This window comes from Carassius carassius, chromosome 2, assembly GCF_963082965.1.
Source record: "Carassius carassius chromosome 2, fCarCar2.1, whole genome shotgun sequence".
NCBI lineage: Eukaryota > Metazoa > Chordata > Actinopteri > Cypriniformes > Cyprinidae > Carassius > Carassius carassius.
Window position 1 is genome coordinate 40,463,533 of NC_081756.1, and position 18,309 is coordinate 40,481,841.

Consider the following 18,309-nt stretch of genomic DNA (forward strand, 5'->3'; position numbering starts at 1 on the left):
TACACATAGATGCATTTAAAAAGTTTGTTGATGAGATGTGGGTGTCATTATGGAAAAAGCTAACATGTTCCAGCTTGATCACTATAAACATGTCTTTCTAGTAAGGTTATGAGTTTTGAATAATTAATAATCAACAGTCTTTTTTCCAGATAAAGCTTCTGCTTTCAATGCTACTTTGGTATCTGAGCAGCTATCCCAGATTAAACTTCAGGACCCGTCCGTAGATGCACCAGCGCGGTCAGCAGAGGAGGGTCAGAGATGCTGCTGTAATTAGTTACAGTTACTAAGAAAAAATGAGTAATTAAATTACAGTTACTTGTGAAATTTTTAAGAAAATTTTAAGAAAATTTTTTCTACATACAGATTTAACGGATTTCTTTCCCAAATTGCACTGACTATTCTGAGACATACCGCCCTAATAATTTCCGGGATGTGGAAACAGTCTGGTTTGTAGAATCGTAAATTGTAAATCGTAGAATTGTAGAGAGAGAGAGAGAGAGAGAGAGAGAGAGAGAGAGAGAGACTGTGGAAGCGCACAGCTGGAGCAGAGAAGCAGAACTATACTGTTCAGGGTTTCAGGTCAGTTTCATCTGTAAAGATGCTTTTTTGTCTTTGTTTTTTTATTTAATCAAGCAGCAGCACGTTGCTCATCAGTCATCACTCAAAATACTATATAAAGCACCTTACGAAAATTAATGTTTTAATATATTTCTATAAATCCATAGAAAATAGTTACTATTGTTTAACTGTGGTAACCAAAAATTTTAAATGATTTTACAAATTGAGTTATTTAAAAATAAATACAAATCCATTTGCAAAAAACAAAACAAAACAAGGTTATTGTATATAGGCAAAAAAAAAGCATGGTCAATTTTTGTAAGGAAAACATGACTCGTGTACAGTATTAGGATTTTTCTATAAAGATATTGTATTGTAAAGTATAGTTTTGTTCAATCTTGAGTATTAAAGTCATGAGAGAGATGGATAACAGGGCAAAATAAAGAGACTGAAGAGAAAAATGGAAGTGAAGGTGCAGTTCAGGAGAGAACTTTTAATTATTTAGCATGTCCCCAAATTAAAGACTTAAACCTTTTTTTTATATCAGGTCCATACCAAAAATAGTTTTGTCCATGAATTTGTTTGTATGAGTTAGAATTTTCCAGTCTGAATTTTTTCCCAGTCCGCCCCTCCTGTAAATTAATGGCAAAGACATGGTTTCATTTACTACACATAGGCCTACTGAAGCTCGCAGTGTTTTCAACCTCTGCCGCCTCAATTTAAGAGTACACGAGCACATAAATATAATTTCTAGAACTCCTCTGTGTCACTTCATGTGCATTTTACTTATTTTGAGAAAACTATCATCATATACAAAGAGACAGCAGTTAAAAAAAAACACCAATGTTTCAGGAGTTTAGTACACAGAATACGTCACATGCTTATTAGATAACTCTATTTGAGATGATGTATATGCTTTTATTTATTATTCTTTAATTTTCACAAATTTAGAAAAGTAATCAAAAAGTACTCAAAAGTAATTAGTTACATTACTTTAATAAAGTAATTGAAAAAGTTACACTACTATTACATTTTAAACAGGGTAACTTGGAATCTGTAACCTATTACATTTCCAAAGTAACCTTCCCAACACTGTGCATGTGATGCTATAAGATTTGATTTGCCTCTTTTGAAGTTTTTCTGAATTGTATTTCAGGTTGCCTTTACATCAGGACTATTGTGTTACAGCTGTATACCATAGACTGTAAAAAAGATTATTTCTGTGATGCAAAGCTGAATTTTTAGGATCATTATCACATGATCCTTTAGAAATTATTCTAATATGATGATTCATTATCCAAGTTGGAAAATGTTCTGCTGCTTAATATTTTTTCAGAACATGTGATACTTTTTTATGATACTTTGATGAATAAAAAGTAAAAAAAAAAAAAAAAAAAAAAGAAGCTATGTTTTTAAAATATAAATATTTTGTAATAACAATATACACTACTGATCAGTAATTTGGGGTCAGTAATTTTTTTCTTTCTTTTTTTAAAATAAAATCAATAATTTTATTCAGCAAGGATGTGTTAAATTGATAAAAAGTGATAGTAAAGAAAATATATTATTAGAATATATATTATTAGAATTTTTTTTTTATTTTGAATAAATGCAGTTCTTTTTAACCTTTTATTCATCAAATATATTAGACAGCAGAACTGTTTCCAACACTCATAATAAATCAGAATATTAGAATGATTTCTAAATGATCATGTGATAGACTGGATGTCACATGTGACACTGAAGGCTGGAGTAATGATGCTGAAAATTCAGCTTTGCATCACAGGAATAAATTATTTTTTTTAAAGTATATTCAAATAGAAAACTATTATTTTAAGTTGTAATAATATTTCACAATATTGCTGTTTTTTCTGTATTTTTGATCAAATAAATGCAGGCTTGATGAGCTATCGAAAACATCAAATATAGTAATGTTTCCAAACTTTTGGTCTGTACTGTATATATATATATATATATATATATATATATATATATATATGGATGTGTCATATTTGTTTACCTTTTCCTAAACTATAGCGAATAAAACTGATAATGTGTGAAGGTGTCATATATGCACACACACACATACACTTTTGTACCTCACTAGTGTTGTAGCTTTGTTTATGTTGTAGAATATATATGGGACTTACTGGTTTCTTTCCACAGAGCTCTGATGAAGATGGAAATTAACGAGTGCCTTCTTGAGGACGATGGAGACAGATATTTGGTTTAGATGGGAAGTGACTGACAGCTTTAATTCTCTATAGGACTGTATCTAAGGTTAGACTTGCTAATGCATTTCTTCACACCATTTAAAACCAAATCATAGAAGTATTCCATTGTAATTATTCCATTATTTATCTTCATTTGTAAGTCAATAAAAAAGTTGCATGACTTGAATTAATACATTTGGTTTGTACTGGATTGTATTTATCATCAGGTGCAGTGTAATTTGTTAATTAGCCTCCCAGTTTTTTTATTTTTATATTTAGTAATAATTTGTACTTAACACAGTCATTATAAAGTAATTTATTTGTGTAGATGGGCAACATTCATGATTTCTTAATTTAGCAAACTGCTACACAGCAAGGAATTACAGGCTCACATTTGATTTCTGAGAAGAAAAAAACAAAACTAAGCAAAGAGTACTTGTTTGTGCCCTTTGCTTAACCACCCAGTTGAAATGATTATTCCAGCCCGCACAGAAGAAATTTGGGACATTCATTACTCAACGTCTTAACCCTAATTGCTAACCCCAGCATTCCCGCTCAGAGAATGGAAGTGTGGCACTAGCCACCCTAAAACAACACAGCTGTCAGATTCAAATTACTTGATGGTGTATTTAATGAGGAAATAGGACTTCAAGTGTTTGATCAGAAATTGTAAAACCAGGAACAAAATACTAAATGGCTCTAATCCTAAAATACTTTGGCCTGTAAACACTTTTGCTGTAGCTACAAAACAAAAACAGTTAAAATGAGTGAAGATCTAAAAAATAAAAACCCCGTGTCATATTTCACCCCAAAACTTGCAAGCACTTCTAATCTCTAAAAAGAAAATGCAGCCTACTTACAGTATGTGATCATTAAGATTATTATTTAATTATTTTTTTGCACAACAAAATTTTCATGCCAATTAAGCACTCAATATATTTTGGATGAGTAGTAGAGTGGCTCAACTTTATGATCATTTTAATATATTACTGTATTATAGTAATGAAAATCATAAAAAAAAAATAATCCAGATTTATTATAGAGATCTCAATTGTCAAATGTCCTAAACTCCACAAAATTGTAATAGTCCTAAATTTTCCTATATATATAAAATATAAGTTTCTATATATATAAAATAATTTCCTGTTACTTTGGGATAAAATATGACCCAGACCCAGTTCACCCTACTAGTGTTTGAATTTGCACTTTGAAGGTCCTACCATTCTGCGTCCACTGGATTATCATCTGCAGGTCCTTATGGCTAGCGTCTGAATCACTCACATTGTGTCGCTTTAAGAGAGGCAGATTTTCAAGCTTGCTGACAAAACTAAACAGTTCAGACAGAATAATGCACAGAGGCTTAACCTGACCCCAGAATCATTCAACAATGTCACAAGAGCAATATAGCTCTACTGCTTCCAGCAGGCCTCAAGGCCAAAGTGGACTTTAAGATGCAGCATGTCCATCCATGCGATGCTACACCAGTCACAAAACAGCTTCAGTCTTCATTCTTTTCTCTAGTCCACTTGATCATGGTCTCTGGAGAGCGATAGAGGAAGATGAGTTTGGAGTAAAGCTCTTCCTCCAGCTCCAGTTCTCCAGTTTCCCGCACTAGAAAAATGTCCATGCATATTTTGAGGATGCGGTCCACACATGGCAGTTCTTCAAACATGATGGAGTAAGAGATCTCGCTGAAAAAGCCTCGTACAAATTTGCCAATGACCAAAACCACCGACACATACAGACCCATGATCCTGAAGGAGGAGAAGAGAAGTATTTGCAAGGATTTAGAGGAATATTCTGGAACATATAACACTTACACAATCAAGAAATCAAAGGTTTTAAAATTGAGATTACAGTGAATGCAGTAAAAGCTTGCACTGAATCTCATGAAAGAAATAAAGGCTGTGTACCCGTATCCAGCTAGAAAGCCCAAACTTGGAGGGCTAACTTTGTCGTTAAAGATGACCATAGGTAGGACGCCACAGGACCCCTTGCAGTCCGCAATGCTGATGTCCCACCACTCCTGAGCTCCAGTGGTATTCACAGAGGCTTCTCTCATCAGCGACAAAGTCACATCTTGATATCCCTCCTCATCACCTGCCAGGACAAAAGAACCAGTATAACATTTCACTTTTCTCTACGTAGTGGAATGCATAGATGTTCATTCCACCCCGCCATTAAGTTATACATTATGAAAATGCCTACTTATACATTATATAACAAAATTGGCAACACTTTACAATAAGATCCCTTTAGTTAATGTTAGTTTAGGCATTACCTAACATTAACCAACAATGAATCTGTCAATCAATGAATCCATCCATCCAGATCTGACGCATAAAGAGTTGGGGGGTGAAAACTTTTGAACACGAAGATGGCCAAATTTTTCTTATTTTGTTGAAATATACTTTTTTTCCATTTAGTTCTGCCCTTCGTAAGCAACAGAAGATACTTGTATGTTTCCTGGAACACAAATTAAGTACAATTTACCTTGAGTTTCAAGTGTTCACCCCCCAGCTCTTAATGCATCTTGTTTCCTTCTGGAGCATCAGTGAATGTTTGAACCTTTTTTAATAGTTGTGTTTGAGTCCCTCAAATGTCCTCAGTGTCTTAAAATCATACAGACACTGTTGGAAAGGGTTCAAATATGCAAAGATGCTGGAAAACTGAAGAATCTGCAGGACCTTAAAGATTTTTCTGAAGAACAGTTCTCAGTTTAACTGTTCAGAATAAACAAGGGACTCATGCACAAACAGAAAGACAGTCGTGGATTATCTAGGTAACCGCAGACAGTATTAAGAACCAAGGGTTCCCAAACTTTTGAATGTGGTTATTTTAATAATTTCAGCAATTTCTTTTGTCTTGTGGACCAAATGTAAACATCTTTTATGTACAATATCTTACTCAGGACAGTACTAAATAAAAAATAACATGCATTTAGTATGAACTCTCTTATTTTTTTGAAAACATTTTCACAGATTCTGCAAGTGCTGCCCAAACTTTCGAGCCCCACTGTATCTAATATATAAAAATATGTATGATACACCAAGGAAGACTTTGGTATTTAAATTTAAATGTGCATTTAAGTTTTGATGAACATTTGAATAATATTTAAGTTGGATGTACATATATGTTACACATTGTTATCAGTATAAATTCATATTCAGTAAGTCTCAAACAGGGTGGAAATCCCTCACAATTCATTGGAAACAAATAAGGAGGAAATTCACTAAGAATGTATTATGCCTGACTAAAACATCTTTTTTTACCATCATACAGCTGGCTGACAGGTTTTGCTTCAGCTCCAGTAGGTGCTCTGATGTAGTTAGGAAACATGTGCGGCACATGCCTACGAGAGAATTACAGAGATGATCGAAATCAGAGTGAGTCCTAAAACAATTTTCAATTAAAAACCCATCTTTGTTCGTGTCAAATATGAAATGTTTCATCACTTCCATCTTTCCACGCTCTCTTTCAACATCAAAACTGACACGTCACAATGGAATTCAGGCTCTGCTTCTTTTAACTCTAAACCCCATCTACATTGATTTAAATGGCCATCTCAATCATTAATTTACATTGATGAGCATTGTTAGACCTCTGAGGCTTTTTAACTTTTAAACCTTTTTATCATCCTAACAACAAACAGAGCGCAGCATTACAGAGTGCAGCAGAGCAGTACAAGAATTTTAAATATTGGGTGGTGGCAATTTGGCTATCTCTAATTACTGGGGGGCGGTACGCTCTGTCTATGGTGGTTACATCCTTGTGCAAAATAGACACTCGCTTAATAAGAGTAAGGTCCCATTCGCACCGAAGACAATAACTGTAATTATTATGATAACAGCAAAGTTTTAATAATCATTCTAAATGTAGGAGAATCAGAGAGTCTGCACTAAAACAGTAACGACACAGAGGAACGTTATCGGTGGAATCAGTTTCAGAATGCAGGACAGCAGGTGGTTCATGGGCAGCCCCATGAATTTGAGTTTTCTAGGTAGCTTGCTTTTTTATCTTATTTTTAATTCATTTTAATTCAATATAGTCTGGAAATGCATGGAGTGACAACATGTTTGATTTGGGAGCTAGGACTTTATTTTGATAAACGCTCAACAGATGTTCTACTGACTATAAGAGACTTTTCAAGTACTGCAACTTATTCTACTAACCCTTACCTAACCGTCCACAAATGCTCTAATGGGAGTTAGTTGACATGTAGCTGCAAAGTTACTTAGTTAGTAGAATGTCTAAAGTGGATTATCAAAATAAAATATAACCGTTATTTTTGAAATAAGAAAAATAACTGTTCTTTAAAAAAACTGTTTTGTTTTATGCTGCAAGAATCTGCCTTTTAAACTTTTCAAAATAAAACTAAACTAATGATTTTTTTTCTTCTTTTCTAACTGATAAATGATAAAAATATTGACCCAATCAGAATCCATTTGACTTAAAAGATTTTGAGCATTTAAAACAACAGACCTTCAGGGTGTGTTCATAATAAAAAATAATTGTCCATTGGTGAGGATGTTAATACAGTTATAGGGTAACACTTTAGTTTAGGGTCAATTCTAACTATTAACTAGTTGCTTATTAACCTGCATATTGGCTGTTTATTAATACTTATAAAGAACATATTAATGCCTTATTCATCATGAGCATATTTTAGATCCCATTTAGTTAGTTTAGTTGTTAATGCCAATAACTTTATAATGAACTGCAATAAAGATTTTGTAAGTGATGAGAGTGAACTGAGAGTGAGAGTGTCTATCATGACTTGTGCACCACACAAATTTTACCAGGGTGAAAAAAATACCATGAGGAGTACATCTAAGATTGACATTTTTTTCTCTCATGTAGTCACAAGACTTACACAGGATCCTTCCGGGTGCCCAAAAGCAGTGAGGCCAGGTCCACTCTGACTGGGTTCTTCGGTGACAAACTGATGGAGTGCCTGTCAAAAGTATGTTCCACTGTTCCACCTTTCCCCAGGTCCCTTTCAGACACAAACACATAATGAGCATGAGCTACTGTACTGTATTCCCAACAGAAGCATTGTTTTTCTCCATCAAACTGACCTTTGGAAGATCCAATCCAGACGGAGGGTCATGTCACCTGTGCTGCCGAGCAGCTCCTTTATTAGCTCCTGTCTGCTCGGTGGGCTGATCCGCCACACTGACCCTGAGCTGCCCTCAATGTTGGCTGTGACAATGTCTTCATAGTTGTACATAGTAATAAACTGCATAGCCACCTGTGGACAGATTTTAATATTGGACATTAATGGTAAAGCTGAAAAGTACAAATGTTGTCATATCCTTTCTCCCTCAACAAAAACCCAGCAGGCTATTTCCACTGGCTTTTGTATTACTTCAGAAAATAAGCTCTGTGACAAACAAAAGTTTATGATTCTTACAAATTTTGTTCATTGTGATAATGAAAGTGAAAGTGTCGTATGGTGTCCCATACTCAGAATTTGTGCTCTGCATTTCACCCATACAGGTGCACACACGCAGGAGTAAGTAAAGCACACACACCTGGAGCCATCCATCACCGTGTGCCGTGGGAGTGACTAGAAAGAAGATGACTCTCTTTATGCTTTTGGATCAGTTTGGTAGTGCTTTGGTGACATGCGCTTATCAGTCTGCATGACACCATTGCACCTCGAACAAGCCTGATGTGTTTTGTGCTGACGCGCTAGCATTACTGGGAAAGATGAGACGCATTCAGTGACGTAAGATCTGGCTCTGTGGTGGCTCTCTAGCCCATGGAAAGGCAAACCGGTTCTTAGAACCAACTCCGAACCAGCAAATGCACTGGCTCTGAACTAGCACCGGGTTCATGCTGGTTGAAAAGGGGAAACTTACAATCCATGCTGGTACCAAGACTCGAACCCCACAAGCTTTGTATTACAAGTCTGACTCTCTAACCATTAGGCCACGGCTGCCCAGTCTTACCAAGTCTAAATACCACTGCCAGAAGTAAAAAGCTATAAACCATCTACATCACAGTCACATGACTTCAATGTTAATACCATTAAGCTTTGAAAACCTTTTCATTCTGAAATAGCTAACAACTATTATTGAGTGTGATATTGTGAGAGTAAGAGAGATTACTGCTGATGTCCACTTACAGCATTTTTTCCAAACAGGTTGGAAAGATTATTGTAGTCCTGTTCAGTGAAAGGCTGGATGGACTGCTGCTGCACACTCATTGTGAATAAAGGCTGCAGGAAGACGCATGAATCAAATCTCAAACGTAAACTCGCAAATGATCAAAGTATTAAACACTTATTTAATATAGAAATATAACAATTGTATTTTACCTCATAACCGCCAAGCTTGACTGTGACAGTGACATCAACAGGATGGTTAACCACACCCACTACAGATTTAACTAGTGAAATGAAGAGTAGTGGAAACCAAATGATGCAAATGAGGAAAAGAATGATTAAGCCGCCCATTCCATACTTGACAATCTTCTTTTTCTTTTGTCCTTTCGGCTGGGGATATTTCTGCAGAGAGAGAAAATTTAAGCCCTAAAGTAAGATTATGTACACATTAGAAGCAAATGATGAAGATATGACAATTTCAATGAATAAGGTACAAAACCTAGAAGTCGAAAATAGTGATCAACATCAGGTAATCAAATAACATATCATATAAGCCATGAGATTCATGGTCTAAAATATGGTTTAAGACACTGAACTGTGTAAAATGTAACTTTACATTTTACTTAAATTAATCTGTCACCCAGTAAAGGAAAACGCATTTAGATTTTACATTTATGATCATCATTAAAATTAATAACTAAAAATATCTTACAAGATACAAATATTTAATGTTAGATTAACTTTATTTCAAATAATAATTTGTTAAACATATCTATTTAGTCAGTGGTAATTGGACATTGATTTATATTCTGTCTGGAAATTGCCACAAACATTCAAGTTTATCTAGGGTCATATTTTTTCACATGACCGTATGTACACCTGAACAACAAATTAAAAACGAATTAAAAAATTTAGGTAAGGGGGAACATTTTTTTAGCATGCCAAGGAGGACCTGCTACCTTTTCTGTCTCTCGGCTGCACTTGATGATGAAGATATTAGCGTAGATGTCCTCTACACACATCCAGTTGGAGAGAGACAGTGTCGTATCTGTCCAAACCCAGTCCATCACTGCTCGAAGCTCAACTAAAAATGGAACGAGGCGGAACCTGAGGAAACAAAATTAATTGCATTTAAGCATAATTGTTAATTTAAGCTAAATTGGTGGCTATTATATCATCCTGTTAGTTAATAAACTTTTGAGGAAGACACTGAAAAATAAAGAAAAATAAGTATCTACCCTTGGAAAAGGAAGAGGTTGAGGTGATTGAATTTCTTGGTCAGGAAGTTTCCAAGGATTCGTGTAGGGTAGCCACAACGGATCTGATACGCTGACAAAGTGAAGTAGATGCACTTGAAAAAGTACCAGAGCTGGGCCACTGAGTTATGATTGAACACCCTGTGAAAATAAAGAAAAATAATACACTCCTTGAAAAATATCTAATTTGTGTTTGATCATCAAAGATCACAGAAGTCAATCAACGGTGAACATTCTGTGATGCTCAAACTGCATCTGAACACAGGTGGAGAAGAATCCCTTACCTCTCAGTGACAGCAGGAAGGATGAAGAACATCCACAGGTGGATGCCGAAAACCAGTATAACCTGGAAGATGAGCTTTCCCAAGATGCTCTTCCGCAAATAGAGTGCACGGTCAATGATCATGGTGCTGAACTGGATGAGGAGCATGACTAGAAATGCCTCAGGGACCTGGTCCTCAGACAGAGAAGAGGCTATGTCTGCAGCCGCCGAGTGTTTCTGAGACAGAGCAAACATTTCACTTTTAAATGGTCCTCAACTGGTTTCAAGTCAACAAGACCTTTTAATTTGGTATCCTTAATGCCGCTGCATCTTATTACACAAAATTACAAACACTATACTTTTGTATTTGCCCCCATTTTTCATGAGCTGAACTCAAAGATCTAAGACTTTTTTATGTACACAAAAGTCCTATTTCTCTCAAATACTTTACTCAAATCTGTCTAAATCTGTGTTCGTGAGCAATTCTTCTTTGCCGAGATAATCCATCCACCCCACAGGTGTGGCATATCAAGACGCTGATTAGACAGCATGATTATTGTACAGTTGTGCCTTAGGCTGCCCACAATAAAGATGTACGATTTTCTTTACTCACTCCAAAAGCCCAGAAACCGAAGACGATGATGATAAAATCCACCACATCAGTGAGAAACATAAGAGCGTAGACATCAGTAGATGCCCGATACTCTGCATGAAGGATGTTCTGGAAGAATCCACAAGTGGGCTTATAGACATTCTTGACTCTGCACAGATGAAAACGTACCACAAGATAAAATGAAAGACAGACAAACCCAAAATATCTTATTAATTCAAATCATGAATTCCACTACAAGATGAGCAGGGATCTATGAATCAGCAGGGAAATGGTGATATGACATTCTGTCTATTTCTGGATCATGATGTGTTATATACCAATATTATTTGCATTTCTTTTTAAGTTCAGTGTATAGGTATTCAAAATATTCATGTCTGCTATATTGCAATATTTTCTTATTGAATATCTTGTGCACAGTTTGGATTTTGATGGAATAAAAATAATGGTGACTTTATAATACGTTTCTTTACATTAGTTAACTACATTATCTAACATGAATTAATGAAAAATACTTCTCATTTATATTTCATTTCAACATTTACTAATACATTACAAAGATCAAAAAGTGTCTTTGTTGATGTTATTTAATGGACTTCAGCTCACATGAACAGTTTTATTTTTAACAGAGATCATTAACAAAGATCATAAATATATTGTTCATTGTTAAAATTAGTTAATGCATTACTAATGGGACCTTTTTGTAAAGCGTTACCAAAATAACTGAGTGTGTGCTGACCAGTGCCACAGTAGACTTCTTGTGGCTTTGCTATGAATGTTGATCTACATTTTTATATTAATGTGGAAAAACAAATAAAATATTGCAACTGTGCAATACACCACAACAAAATGTTATCTAGTAGTTTTACTAGCGGCTAACTGGTCAAATCTGATCATTTATGATCATTAGATGATCTAGACCAGTTATCAGGGCTGACAGACCATCAACAAACCATCTAGATTTTGATAAACTGCAATGATCTAGTCTTTCCTGCTGGCTGGAGACAAAAGCAACAAGAATCTTACATGGATAAAAAAAGTCCTGTGAGTTTTCCTCCAATGGCATTCAATAGTTTTTTACTGGTGTCCTCGCTGCATTTCTTAGACTTCTTTTTCTTCTTCTTGGGTTCTTTCTGTCTAGTGTCTGCGAGAGGATTGTTTATATACAATTTAAAATAACACTTCATATAATATATACTTATATCCTGTAATCATTTTTTGCTTTTTCAACATACCTTCTTCTGACTGTTTTTTCTTGCGGAAGCGAAGGAAAGGACTCTTCTTCTTTGCACCCTCCTTCACTATATCAGGGGTTTCTGTGGTATTTGTTTGTATGCTGGGCTCTGGGTCGGTCTGTAACTCCACATCGGTCTGTGTTTCTGTCGATGGTATCATTGGCAGCACCTTCGTGTCTGTCTCTGGCTGTGCTTTGTTGTCCTCTTCATCTGAGAGTTGGAAGACTTTCTCGTCTCTTTCCTTCTTGCTCATCTCCGCAGAAGAAACATTGCTCTTCTCTTCCAGAGGGCCCTCTTGGTCCCAGAGACCATAACGCTGAGAGAGACAAAGTGAAAAAAGTATAATTACGAACAACCTAGGTATCAAGTCATAATATAAGACAAAAGGGGTATGTAGATACATATACAGATTTATTTTGTAAATCTTCACAGAAACTACACCGTCATGGTAAAATAATCAGATCGATTATGAATTCCCGATGTGTCAACAATAGATTTTATTTTAAAATTAGGCATGCAAAGGTATCTTCCATACCAATGCAATTCTTTTGAATTGGAAGAGAATTTAACAGAAACAATGACTGTTTTACTATCCTTTTAAGCTGGTAAGCATCTGAAACTAGGGATGGGCGATATATCTGACAACTGACAAGATATATCTGATACTGACAAGTTACGCAATATCGCATTCATTATCGCAGATGAATCGCCTTCGATAACGTGATATTGCGTAGCTTGTCAGTGATCTACGGTTCTGTCTATTAAATGGCGCTCCATTTGAAAGCAGGTAATGGCGATTTTTTCCGCTAATCAGGGGACCGGCTTTACTGACGAAATGCGCCTGACTATGTTGTTGCTGAGTAGGCCAGACTGAATACCTGGAGAAGTGACCGGTGAAAGAAGAGGGCCAATAGCTGGAGCAAATCATAACGGATGTAGTTGTCAGTTTTCTCCAGGCCCAGGATACGTGGAGGGAAGAACGGCTTGTCCTCATTTAATTTCAGCTCATACTCAGTATTCCACGGGAAGAAGCCGAACTGAAACAGGTATTTGACCACCACCATCACCTGTGGGAAGGAACAGGACAGAGACACACAATAAGTTATTATTGTTCCACCCGCAACTGCTTGGCAACTTTTTTGAAGCTGTAAACAATAGGTCAATACCAGCTCAAACCTATAAAGCCCACTGTACCATATTTGATACACGAGGACCTCTAAATGATCATAACAATCACAAACTTGCTGAAAAATAAAAATGTTGTGCACAATCTACACATGCCTTCTGTCATCTGATTGTTAGTTTATATTTTTGGAGCAAGTAAAAGGCCTTTTTGTGCAATTCTGAAAAACCTTCTACCCCTTCAGGTTGTGATACATGTGTCTTTTTGCAGTGAAATCTTTGTAGATTTTTCTAAAGTAAATGTTAAATAATGTTTTTCAAGATAAACACTTACTGGACTGAAGAACCTTAAGATTAATTGACTATCCATACATGAATCAATTGACTATATATACAGTTTTAATAAACTGTTCCTTTTCTGACTATTAATTCATATGTCAAGCTTTACGGGGTTAATGAAGTCAAGCTGTTTTTAAAACATAGCAGTTGGTTTATTTATGGCCCAAAGTGGTCTACCAGTCTTAATCAACTTGACCAAAATAGTCCACTAGGTTAACCTCATTTATTAAACATAACGCCCGCAAGCATGATATGACAATAGAATAGAAATAAAGGTTTCAATCATTTTTGTTTTTACTTTTTAAAGGTAGTTAAAATAGCGTTTTATAAATACTGTATAAAATAAAATAAAGCATTATCATGAACACAATATAATGATAATATATTGATATTAACAATTTAATTATTATTTTCTTATTATCTCAAACATATATGAATCAAATCCCAATGTCAATTTTACAAAGGCATTGTCCATTCTTCCCACCTCTGTATAGATGATAGCCGTCATCCAGAACCTCTTGGAAGGTCGTGGCACAGACAGCATTGCCCAGAGAAAGACGAGGATTGGCAGCACCAGTGAGATGACAGAGGCTGTCACCAGGTTATTGAGCACGATAATGAAATAACAGACCAGCTCTGAGTGGGCCGCCAGAACATTATAGAGCGCAAAGAGTAGTTTCAGCAGTCGGTTCTGGGACGAGTAGAACTCACGACTCTGTATCAACTCCTCAACACCGACCGGCCTGGAACAGAGAACACAGAGACAGTAACTAAACTGCAGAAACTTTTTTTTTCTCATAAGTTTTATTCACATAGCGTGAAATGTAAAAATATTTATTTACAGTGTAAATCATATATACATCACACTGCTTTTTAATGCTGAATTCATTCATTTTTTCAGATTTTAATGATAAAGTGTCAATAACACAAAAAAAATCGAATTCAGTTAGATTAAAATGTATTTCTTAATCACTTTAAAAACATCAGAGCATACCAAAGTGCTGTTAAATGTAAAGAATCTAAGTATGAAGACACGGTCCTAAACAGATTTTCTTACAAATATTATTTCTTACTCCAGACATTTTTTCTTGAGTTTCACCCTTTAATAAAAGGCAGAAGATCATACAGTCATGTCATTCATAGCAGCTTTAAAGCAGCACCTTTCTGAAATCAGTTCACTTGCGGTTCTGGAGCGTCCAGGGCGGTGGCTGTGTTGGCTGTAAAAAGGTTCTGTATCAAGCTCTAATGTGAGTTCAGAGGACAGAGTTGTGCTGCTGAAGTCACGAGACTTTGGAAAACCACCCAGTGTCTCCAACTCAACCACACTGCAAAACAAATGGGACGTTTGCTCGTAACTGTCATCCCACTGGATATGCCACACTGAAATAACATCGGTCTAAAAGCCTTCCCCACATCGCTGTATAATAAACATCAAGTACTTTATATTCTAATTAGCTGGGATTGTCATGTGATGTTTTGTCAGAACACAGCATAAAAAATAAAAAAAATTATCCAACACCCAAAAAAAAACATGTTTTATGACAAACCGTTGGAAAAAGACAATCATGAAAATCTGGGATTCAAAACCTAATTTAAGATTAGAAATAAACAAAAATTGTAAGTTTAAACGGGTATGACTTACACTGACATCATTTTAATACAGTATGCTGATTTCGTGCTAAATTATTAGCGATTATCATTGGTGCTCAATTTTTAATTGTGGTCATTTCAATTCAATGATAAAATCAGCTGCTTAATATTTTTGTGGAAACTGTGATACATTTTCAGGATTCTTTGATTCTTTTCCTAAATCTTACTTTGAATTGTAGTGCATCATGGTTTCCACAAAAAGAATTAAGCGGCAAAATCAGTTTCAACATCGATATTGTTTCTTGTTTCTATTACCAGATCACAAATCAGTTAAGTTAGCTGGTAATAGTGACCATTTAAAGTCGTTGTACAAAATGTCATTTGTATATTACAGATGAGCAAACTGTCTAAAAATGACATTATCCAGATGAAAATGTACAATTTTGACAAATTCCTGGTTATATACACACACTATCCATGTTGGAAACTGGCTGCTGGGCAGGTCAGACTTACTTGACATTACTGTTGAAGCGAACATTGTCTGTGTCAGTTTCATCGAGGCATGTCTCAACAGTGAGATTCTTACTGTCCTGTGATATCTGATCATCCATGGGCTCTCTGGAGGGTCTCTGTAGATGCCCCAAGATTCATGAGAACAATGCCAACGACGCATTGGATGATTGTTTGAGTGAGTTACACACCTGGCTGATGCTGTGAATGAAGAGGTAGCGCTCCTCAGAGAGGACCATGGAAGTGTCTACATACTGCTTGGTGAGCAAGTTAAGCCACAGAGTGAATCCGTCCACCATGGCCTGGAAAAGCACCCACAGGAACTTCAGTATGTCCAGAATCCTCTGCACTATGTCACTGCCAGTGGCTTGAGATGCTGTAAAATCAGAATGATGCGCTGGGATGTCATGTGGAATTCAAGGCACCCTCAAGCCTTTGCCCTCTTTTTCAGATGCTTACAGTAAGTTGGTAATAAATCCCCAAACTGGGGATAGAGCTATTTTCAAATGGCTGTGCCATTAATGTAGACGTGTTATTTAGGAAGCTAGCTATACACTATATATATATATATTCATAATTTAACTACTGTATTTTTCGGACTATAAGTTGCATCTGAGTATAAGTCGCATCAGTCGAAAAATACGTCATGATGAGGAAAAAAACATATATAAGTCGCACTGCACTATAAGTCGCTGGACCAGCCAAACTATGAAAAATAAGTGTGACTTATTGTCCGGAAAATACGGTAACTACACTTAACTTGCTCGGCAAAACTCTCCTCAAACTGTTGCTCTGTCATAAGATTTAAAAGAGAAACTGACCAGAAGACGACAGAGTTTAGTTACCAGTATCATCTCCTTCCTCTTGCATCTCCTCCACTTCTTTGGAGTTCCCATCAGAAACTGCTTCACCCTCCTCAGCATCATCTGCTAACCACAGAGAAATGGACAACTCAATATTCATTTGTAATCTGATGAAGTCTGCAGCTGATCGCGCTGTTTCTGTGCTATATAGCTCAGTGTTTAACCTGTAGCCTGAGAGGTTTGTTGTTTCTTTGCTTCCGCTCTCTGCTCTCTCTGTCTCTGCTGACGGTCTTTCAGGGCTTCTTTTGCACTGGTGACCCAAGCCTGATATGCCAGCTGTAGAAAATTTATACACACAAACGTTACACAATTATCTCTATAAAAACTGCCTTAACAAATATAGAACGGAGGACAAACTCAGTACAAAGCGTGTCACCTGAAAGGCAGTCTGTTGACGAGGCTTCTGTTCCTCCTGAAAGGATTCATCTTCCTCTCCGCTGTCAGACTCAAACATGTAGTATTCCCCAGAATGCAACACTAAAACAAAAACATCATACTCTTACTTAAACTCAGCTCTAGCAGCACTGTTGCATTCTGAATCCTTTGCTCTCTTTCCAGAAAATGTGTTCAAACCCCTGATGCATGGTGTCCCCTACAGTGGACCAGGGTCGTTAGAGTTAACTAAAACTATCAAATATATTTTGCGCCTTCAAATAAAATAAACATGTCTAATTTTCTTTAAATTGATGATGTATAAAATTAAAACTAAAAGTAAATATAATTGAAAAAAATTATATAAGGACAAAACTCACAACTAAATTACACAAACTTTAAAATAAAAACAGATACTAAAATAACACTGGAGTGTACAGAAATGTATTATATCTAATCTGAAGACTGCCATCTTCATTTGATAAGAAATGATTTGTAGACTCTGGCAGGACTAAGCTTGATATTTAGTAAGACAGTGTAGCAGCTGATTGTGAGCGTACCAGTTGCATGGTCCATCCAAGGATACTGCCAACCTTTGGACTTTGATAGCTTTTTCTCCTTCTTCTGTTCCTTGGAGCCTGTGAGGTAAAATATACATGAAAGTAATATTATGACTGATGCACATGCACAAGTATCTAAGCATATAATTTTCATTCACAGAAATCCTTTCTGATTTCCATGGAATTTGAACACAAATATTCACAACATAATAACTGGTTTTTACATCTCAGAAACTGATGCACCATGTTTGTATATTGCGAAGTGTAAATTATATTTAACAGAGAGGCTGGAAGAAAAAAATATCACATAGGTCTGATCCCAAAAAATAAAAAATAGTAAATAGTGATTGAATGTTTGTGGGTCAACCAGCATTTTAAATATTCTTGCTAATTTGATATTGCTTACCTACAAGAGTATAATACTCTGTTTAATGCATTTTACTGTATTAAAATCCATTCCATAGAATCCCACAGATTTTCCCACATAATTGGAACCACAACAATTAAGCATAATTATTTCAAACCACAGCTGATCAAAATTGTATTAGTTTAAAAGGTAATGCATTTAAACCTGACTGCTGCTCCACTCTATCTGAAGTTTTACGTCCTTCTTTATATTTCTGCTGTTTTTCACGTATGCGTTTCATCCTGAGGAAAAATAAAGATAGAACATATAGAGTGACTAGAGCTCAGGAAGGACATAGTGACAG

General features: G+C 35.8%; 1 protein-coding gene across 3 annotated transcripts in view; it reads right to left on the minus strand.

Annotated features, from left to right (window-relative positions):
* Positions 1-3,902: 3,902 nt before the first annotated feature.
* Positions 3,903-18,309, minus strand: part of LOC132109733 (piezo-type mechanosensitive ion channel component 1-like) — a 131,521-nt gene continuing 117,114 nt past the window's right edge. For 2 of the 3 annotated variants that reach the window (XM_059516062.1, XM_059516047.1), the window contains exons 29-51: positions 18,171-18,247; positions 17,600-17,677; positions 17,044-17,144; positions 16,832-16,943; positions 16,650-16,733; positions 15,996-16,180; positions 15,808-15,923; positions 14,865-15,029; positions 14,189-14,447; positions 13,122-13,310; positions 12,244-12,559; positions 12,035-12,152; positions 11,012-11,159; positions 10,421-10,635; positions 10,119-10,277; positions 9,840-9,987; positions 9,094-9,282; positions 8,902-8,994; positions 7,850-8,022; positions 7,645-7,767; positions 6,044-6,123; positions 4,685-4,871; positions 3,903-4,525 (exon numbers count right to left, since the gene is read on the minus strand). In XM_059516062.1, coding sequence (XP_059372045.1) covers positions 4,270-4,525; positions 4,685-4,871; positions 6,044-6,123; positions 7,645-7,767; positions 7,850-8,022; positions 8,902-8,994; positions 9,094-9,282; positions 9,840-9,987; positions 10,119-10,277; positions 10,421-10,635; positions 11,012-11,159; positions 12,035-12,152; positions 12,244-12,559; positions 13,122-13,310; positions 14,189-14,447; positions 14,865-15,029; positions 15,808-15,923; positions 15,996-16,180; positions 16,650-16,733; positions 16,832-16,943; positions 17,044-17,144; positions 17,600-17,677; positions 18,171-18,247 — 3,571 coding nt within the window. In that variant the 3' untranslated portion in view covers positions 3,903-4,269. The remainder of the gene's footprint in view (positions 4,526-4,684; positions 4,872-6,043; positions 6,124-7,644; positions 7,768-7,849; positions 8,023-8,901; positions 8,995-9,093; positions 9,283-9,839; positions 9,988-10,118; positions 10,278-10,420; positions 10,636-11,011; positions 11,160-12,034; positions 12,153-12,243; positions 12,560-13,121; positions 13,311-14,188; positions 14,448-14,864; positions 15,030-15,807; positions 15,924-15,995; positions 16,181-16,649; positions 16,734-16,831; positions 16,944-17,043; positions 17,145-17,599; positions 17,678-18,170; positions 18,248-18,309) is intronic. The other variant, XM_059516054.1, reaches the window with a different exon arrangement.